General features: G+C 43.3%; 1 protein-coding gene across 1 annotated transcript in view; it reads left to right on the top strand.

Moving 5' to 3' along the window:
- The window catches only part of fgf3 (fibroblast growth factor 3), an 18,632-nt gene extending 12,278 nt beyond the window's left edge, over window positions 1-6,354 (top strand). Inside the window, exon 3 of the mRNA XM_048606903.1 lies at window positions 6,223-6,354. Within this exon, the coding sequence (XP_048462860.1) occupies window positions 6,223-6,354 (132 nt within the window). The remainder of the gene's footprint in view (window positions 1-6,222) is intronic.
- Window positions 6,355-7,972: the final 1,618 nt, after the last annotated feature.

The raw sequence follows: 7,972 nt of genomic DNA, 5'->3' as shown, positions 1-7,972 counted from the left end.
TGCTGCTTGGCCTGCTGTGTTCATCCAGCCCTGCACCTTGTTGTCTCGGATTCTCCAGCATCTGCAGTTCCTACTATCTCTGATTGGAAAGAGTGATGCGGTTCTAGAATATTGTGTGGTAAAATATTCGAGCACAAATAGACCATTTTTGCTGTTTTAAGAGAACATGTGGTGGAGGCTGGTACAATTACAACATTTAAAAGGCATCTAACGGGTACATGAATAGGAAGGGTTGAGGGGGATATGGGCCAAATGCTGGCACATATGCCTACATCAGTTTGGGATATCTGGTCAGCATGGACGAGTTGCACCGAAGGGCCTATTTCCCTGCTGTACAGCTCTATGACTCTATGCAAGTATTCGGCCCTATGAACAAAGCCCAGGAGTTCAGGAATCCCACTCATGGGCTCTGACAGTTTTCCGCTGGGTTTTCTTTGAACACATGGCCATGTTGAAACCCCAAGACCATTTATTCTGATTTTTTTATATATAGAATGGTAGTTTCATTCCAAAGGTATGGAAGTCTGTCCGTTTGAATGTTGAAATTTTGTTGCGTGGGGTTTGTTGCCAATGCGTATCACCGGGATACACAAGGAATAAGTAGCTTCTGTTGGATTGGCAAATCAGGGCCCACCCGAGAAAGCAGCTAACACTCAAAAGAAATGTATGTGCTGTGCTCGGTTTTGTGCAGTCAATGCAAGAATGTGCTGTCAGCCGAGATGGAATGGCGCAGTAAGCTGAAGAAGGCAAGTCAAAGATCTTACTTCGAACTATTTCCTAGCCCTACAATCAGGTCCTATCATGAAATAAAAATCGAAAGGACTGCGGATGTTATAAATCAGAAATAAAAACAGAAATTGCTGGAAAAGGTCAGCAAGTCGAGCAGCATCTGCGGAGAGAAGTCAGAGTTCACGTTTCCGGTCTACTGAGCCTTCCTCAGAACTTTCATTAAATAGGTTGCTTAAAGCTCAACTAAGCCATGTTCAACCACTTACAGCCCTCCACCCCCTCACCTTTCTCTTCTTCACTGACTTACCACTTACAACCCTCCGCCCCTCTCACCTATCTCTTCTTCACTGACTTACCACCAACAGTCCGTTTGTCTATCATCCTTTCCCGGAAGAAGGTTCACTGGACTCGAAACATTAACTCTGATGGTCCTCTACAAACGCTGCTAGACATGCTGAATTTCTCCAACATACCCTCTTTTTCCTTGCCTAAGGTCGTACTTGTTGCCTGGAGGCGAGTAGTAATTCCATTATCACATCCTTTTGGTGTCTAAATTTCAAATGACAGAGGCTCGGACATTATGCCTGCTTGAAGAGGAGCTCACTGAATCCCCTACATCTGGATGAAACACAAACCATCCTCTCTTTGGGGCATAGCATCTATTAAAAAGAACCCGAAAACGCCAAAAGAGTGTTGATGATCAAACACAATCACAACAAACGAACTCATAGGTTTGCAAATGTGTGAACGGCGCAAAGGAGGAACTGGTAAATAGTGCTTTCGGGTATGATCAATAGTTACCTGCAACAGCCTATACTTATAAATGCAGCTATCATCACACTATGATCAAATCAGTATTTGCAAATGTAGCTTCCTCTATGTTCAGCATAGATTCTAAAATGATAATACCGCGGCTGACCAAATTGTAGTCCCTGAAATGTAACTGCCCCGTTTTCTCACGGGGACTCGGTGCAACCTCCCCAGGAGAGAATTGACGAGTACCGTCATTTTAAACGGAATAAAATAATCTACTTCATATGTAGTGAAAATCTAGAAAGAGTGTAGTGCTAAGAAATGCACCGATCATTAAACTGTCATGAAAAGACACCGAAAATGAGTAAAATACCTAAGGCAATTTTGACCTTTACACTAAAAGGGGGCACAAGTCACGCTTCAGTTAAACAAAGTCCCGATTAGACTACAACTGGAATGTTCAGTCATTTTGACAATCACACATTCGAAGGAGATATTGGTTTTGGAAAAGGGTGCAGTCCGTTCCAGGACCCCACGAGTTAACTACACGGCGAGATCCCACAAGCTACGGTTATGGTGGCAACATGATGGATTTGATAAAATACCAAGAAGTTCAGAAAAGAAGAATTGCGAGATTTTCTCCCCTTCCCGCTGGTCGTGGAGTCTAGGATTAAGAAAGAGTCTAAGAAAATGAAGCCAGACTTTTTAGGAGGAAGTTTGGCAATCCTTACCAAACAGAGGACAGTTGAAATTTGAAATGCCCTTCTGCAGATGTCAATAAATGTCCTGCAGGTGCTGGACATCTGATTCAAATTCAGCAAGTGCTGGAGAAACTCGGCAGGTCAGGCAGCATTTGTGGAGAGAGAGAAACGCAGCTAACGATTTGAACAGAAACCTTTTCCGAAGAAGTCATACTAGACTGGAAACGTTAACTTAATTAATATCGGGTCGATCTATAAATATGCGTTAACGAAATGTATAAGAAGATGTGTAACATTGAGAGGCATACATCTGCCAAGATCTCAACATGTCACCAAACAGGCTGGCGGAGGTATACCCTGTTCTTGAATAAATAACCTGCAGTATCATTGGTGAAAATAATTCTCCTCGGAAAGTGTTCCCAAAATTTGAGTTTGACATGGTGCAGAAATTAGAGAATCCCCCTCAATCTGAAATAGCCTTCCAGCAGACATGAGCCACTGTCAGGGCAATGTTCCACAGACCCCTGGCATTTGATAGTTTCATAATCTCCCTCCGGTGGGTTTACACGGTGTACCAAGTACGAAAGAATATCCACCCCATTTGTGTGTCGGGAGCGGGGGAGGGGTGTTGCAGGAGGTGGTGATGTGATATGGCGACGTGTCATCAATTTGTACAAGATATTTTGAACCGTGGTTTCAACAGAATCTCTTAAAAAAGATTGAAGTCCTAGACAGGCCACATAGATTCCGAATACAACCACAAATGATGGTTAGCATTTTCTCAGGGTTTTAAATGAAGTCGTCACATGACACCAGGTTATAGTCCAACAAGTTTATTTGAAATCACAAGTGCAGCTCCTTAGGTGAAGTGAGAGGGTAGCACACCGAAAGAGAATTTACGGCAGACAAATCAAGGGCAGAGAGATCAAAAGATCATACCAATGGTGTGAGTGGAGTGTTTAAAAATAAGTCTCTGTAGGAGACCAAGAGTGTTAGACGGTGTGAGTAACGTGTCAACAGCTGAATAAAAAACAAAGGACTGACCTATAATCCGATTAAAATGAGGCAGAGAGATAATTACAAAAAAAATTAAAAATAAGGTGGTGCTGGAGACAAACTAAAAGATTGGAATAACATGATAGGTATAACAATCACTTGCAGAGGGTCTAACTGAAGTCATAAGTAATCCAAAACTGTACAAACCAATTAAGGTAGAGAGATTATAACAATTTATCCAGGCGATGGTGATAAAACAGAACAGTAAGGAAGATTTTACAGATACAGAACAGTATGGTGGGGTTACATGTAGTGTGACATAAACCCAATATCATGGTTGAAGCTGTCTTCATGGGCACAGAAATTGGCTGTCAGAATCGGTGATTCTGCATTGTTGTGTATCTTGAAGTCTGCCTTGGAGGATACTTACCCAAATATCGGAGGCTGAACGTCCTTGATTGCTGAAGTGTTCCCAACTGGGAGGGAACATTCCTGTCTGGTGATTGTTGTGCGGTTTCCATTTATCCCTTGTCATAGCATCTGCATGGTTTTGCTGATATACCATGCCTCGGGGCATCCTTGCCTGCAGTGTATGAGATAGACAACATTAGCCGAGTCACATGAGTATCTGCCATGCACGTGGTGGATGGTGTTCCAACGTGTGATGGTAGTGTCCATGTCAATGATCTGACATGTCTTGCACAGGTTGCCATGGCAGGGTGGTGTGGTGTTGTGGTTGATGTTGTCCTGAAGCCTGGGTAGTTTGCTGCAAACAATGGTGTATTTAAGGTTTGGCAGTGGTTTGAAAGGAGAGAAATAAAGGCATAGGGATGATTTTGAGGTATGCAACAATGCAGAATCGCCGAGCAGAAACTGATTGCCAAGTTCCATACCCATGAAGATGGCCTCAACAGTGATCTTGGCTTCATGGCGCACTACGTGTGACCTCGCCATACTGTTCTGTATCTGTAAACTCTTCCTTACTATTCTGTTTTATCACCATTACCTGAATAAATTGTTATGATCTCTCTACCTTAATCAGTTTGTACAGTTTTGGATTACTTATTTCTTTGGTTAGACCCTTGGCATGTGACTCATATTATTCCAGCCATTTGGTTTGTCTCCAGCACCACCTTTTTAATTTCTTTATAATTCTCTCTGTGTCATTTAATTGGATTATAGGTCATCCCTTCACTGGTTATTCAGCTGTTGACACTTTTACTTACACCCTCTAATACTCTTGGTCACCTGAAGAGACTTTTGGACATGCTTACACCAGTTGTATGATCTTTTGATCTCTCTGCCCTTGATCTCTCTGCCCATAAACTCTGTGTCTGTGTGCTCTTCTCTCTCACTGCACTTGACAAAAGGGCTGCACTTGGAAAGTTTGTGATTTCAAATAAACCTGTTGGACTGTAACTTGGTGTCGTGTGACTTCTAACTTTGTTCACCCTTGTCCACCCCACCTCCACATTATGGTTTTAAATGAGGCAGTTCAGAGTTTAGACAGCAACATGCCTGGCCAAAGTGTCTTTACAATGTGCAAGAAGCGAGGCCTTAATGTGGCAATGAGTTCCTCTCGGGATCTGTAGCTGCATAGACACTCGGCACCACATGATTGTCTTGCCTATTTGGTTTCCGTGCATTATAAAAGTCACTTCATCCCAGATTTAGAACCGTCTTTGAGGTGGGCTGATTTGAACCACCCGTGTTAAGGTGTCAGATATTAAACTGAAGGTGTTCACTGACAGAATGAAACCCAAGTGGCAGTAAAGTGTGGGCACCCCTCCCCCATGGGGGCAGGATGTTGAAAGACCATCTCTCACAAACACAAACAAGGCATTGTGACACCTTCATTTTAACTATGTTACAACTACTTAAAGATATTTCATCTAGAAGCTAGGGTGCTGTGTGAATCTGTAATGCCATAACTATCATAACTGTAGCCCCACCTGATATCAGTCAAACATAGAAACATAGCAAATAGGTGCAGGAGTAGGCCATTCTGATCCTGCACCACCATCCAATATGATCATGGCTGATCATGCAATCTCAGTATCCCATTCCTGCCCTCTCCTCATACCCCTTGACCCCTTTAGCCACAAGGGCCACGTTCAGCTCCCTCTTGAATATATCTAACAAACTGGCCTCAACAGTTTGTGTGAGAAAATTGAACAGGATGTTACCTGGGTTGGAGAGTTTCCGACTGGGATTGTTTGTCTTACAGCTGAAGAGATTGAGGGGAACAAGACTGAGATATAGAAAATTAATAATAATTTCCCCTTAATGGAGGGATTAGTGACAGGGACATAGATTTAAGGTAAGGGGCAGGAGGTTTAGAAGGGATGTGAGGAAAATCCTTATCACCCTGAGGGTGGTGTGAATCTGGAATTCACCGCCTGTAAGAGGTGGGAGAGGCAGAAACCCTCAGCGCATTTCAGAAGTATTTGAATGTACACGTGATGCCAAGACATATAAGGCTGCGGGCTGGGTTCTGGGAATGGGTTTAGAATAATTACGTGGTTGTAGGCAGGAGGTGGTTATTTTTTGACCGGTACAGACGTGATGGGCCAAAGGACCTTATTCCGTGCTGACAATCTCGATGACTCTATTGTGATTGAATTACTGCCATTGCAAGAGTGTTTCATCATCTGTGTCATCTCTGTTCCTCTCCCTTTAACTGTTCGGCTAGGTTTAAAGAAGAGAGCTGGGTCTACGATTTAAATTGATCAGGATGGCCAACGGTTTTAGCAGTCGGACTAAAACATGTTATTTTCATCAGAATGGAAGGGCCGCAATTAAAGAAAAGAAAAAGTTAGCTAAACTCAAAACTTTTTCAAAGAAGCTAAGGTAGCCTGTTGTAAAAAGGCAGTCAAGGGGGAGATTAATGCGTCTACTTTGCTTTTAATAAAAGACCGTCGGCGTCCGTGAAGTGTATAAAGACTGGAGAAAAACAGCCCTTCGAGGCACGGTGTGACCAGAATTGGATCCCACGGGGGTACAGTAATTGTCTGAATCCTTATGTGGTACTCCTTGTGAAAAGGCCGCTGATCAGAATGGGCAGCTGCGGGCGATCAATGGGCGGCCCCATATTAACCAGTCACACTGCTCCCGGCGGCTTCTCAGCTGGGCTTTTGCTCAGAGGGAGAGGGCCCGGGGTGCTGCATTCGTCTAGCTACTTTGTCAGCAGGCCCAACTGAGCTCCCTTCCTTCCCAAATAGAAACAAAAATTGAAGAAACTCAGTATCTACACAGGCAGAAAGTGACCCTTCTTCAGAACATTTCCTCCCGATCATTAGGTCAAATCCATTCGCTCAACTCCCTGGTTCATTTTACCGAGCTATCCGGAAACTTCTAGAATGCCCCCAGAGTGCTGTTGACTAGTCATGGGCACAGTTTACAGTCACTTTAGCAAGTAGTAAAGAATTCAGTCACATCTCCCGCAAGCACTGAGTGTAAGTGAACTGGATCACACTCCGTACCATCACTAACGTACAGCTCTGTTAGATCTCCACATTGATAGCGCGTCCTCACACACCTAGCTCCTCATTTCAAAGGATCGTGTTCATGTGTTGGCGCTAATTTTCACTGCCGGGCTGTCTCGGTCTCCAGAAGAAGAGTACTGTGGATGCTGGAAATCAGAAACAAAAAACAGAACGTCCCGAAGAAGGTCAGGCAGCATCTATGCACAGACAAACACATTTACCAACAGGTTCAAGAACAGCTTCTTCCCCGCTGTCGTTAGACTTCCGAAGACCTCCCAAATTTTAAACTTAATGTTGCCCTCACATTTTGTGCACCTTCTCTGCAGCTGTAACATGGTATTCCTCACTCTGTTCTATTACCCTTATGAATTTTGTATGGTATGATCTACCTTTACTGCGTGCAAACCAAAACTTTTCACTGTACCTGCGTACGTGGCAATAATAAATCAAATTGAATTAAATTAACGTTTCCAGACCATTTTGAATTTTCTTCAGAAAGGTTAACTCTGTTTCCTCTCCACAGACGCTGCTGGAGCTGTCGAGTTTTCTCTAGCATCCTCTGGTTTTGTTGAATGTATTTATCGTGCTTGCTGTGTGTCTTTGCCGACTGCCTCTTCATTGATAATTTTCCTATCAATTTGCAAATATTGGGAGCATCAGCATCATTGAGTTAATGGGAGTTTGCCGTTTTACCACAAGTTAACAATTATTGTTCAAGTCGCAAACTTTAGGATCATCTGATTGTGGAATGTTAAATTCGCTCTTCAAAATGTGATAAGGTAAAAGTCAGAATGTTGGAAGTGACTGACGCTGCGGACAGATTTCCCTGGCAACTTTCCACTGAATCTGCACCAATTTCCGATTCCAATTAATCTCAAAAGATTACAAAACTGTTCTTGAAAGAGAGTATGAAACATTCCATTCTTTTCCTCGATCAGAGCTTGTATCGGAAACAATCCAGATGGAGAGAAGCTGCAGCGTTCTACTTGGAATTAACCCATAATTTGCTTATGCCGAGTAGGTACTGCCCGATAAATTATTCCTGAACCAATTTGGAGGCGTGGTTCCAAATCGTATAGTTCAGAGAGGATTCACAGCTTGGACACTCAGGTGACCTGCCCCTTGTTGCTACGTTGACCAGACTTTAGCCTCCTCCATCATTCTAACCCTATCAACATATCGCACTCACTCCTTCCGTCCCCATGTGCTTGCCTGATTTTTCCTTAAATCTGTGGATCCCCTAGTGGATGTGTTGGCGAATATCCAACATTTGCAGCCTCTAGTTCTTGTTCCCCCTTCAAGTGGAAA

This window comes from Rhincodon typus, chromosome 17 (assembly GCF_021869965.1).
Source record: "Rhincodon typus isolate 14 chromosome 17, sRhiTyp1.1, whole genome shotgun sequence".
In the NCBI taxonomy this organism is placed as follows: domain Eukaryota; kingdom Metazoa; phylum Chordata; class Chondrichthyes; order Orectolobiformes; family Rhincodontidae; genus Rhincodon; species Rhincodon typus.
Note: the sequence above shows the minus strand (reverse complement) of the source record. Positions and strands in the feature narration are given on the sequence as shown.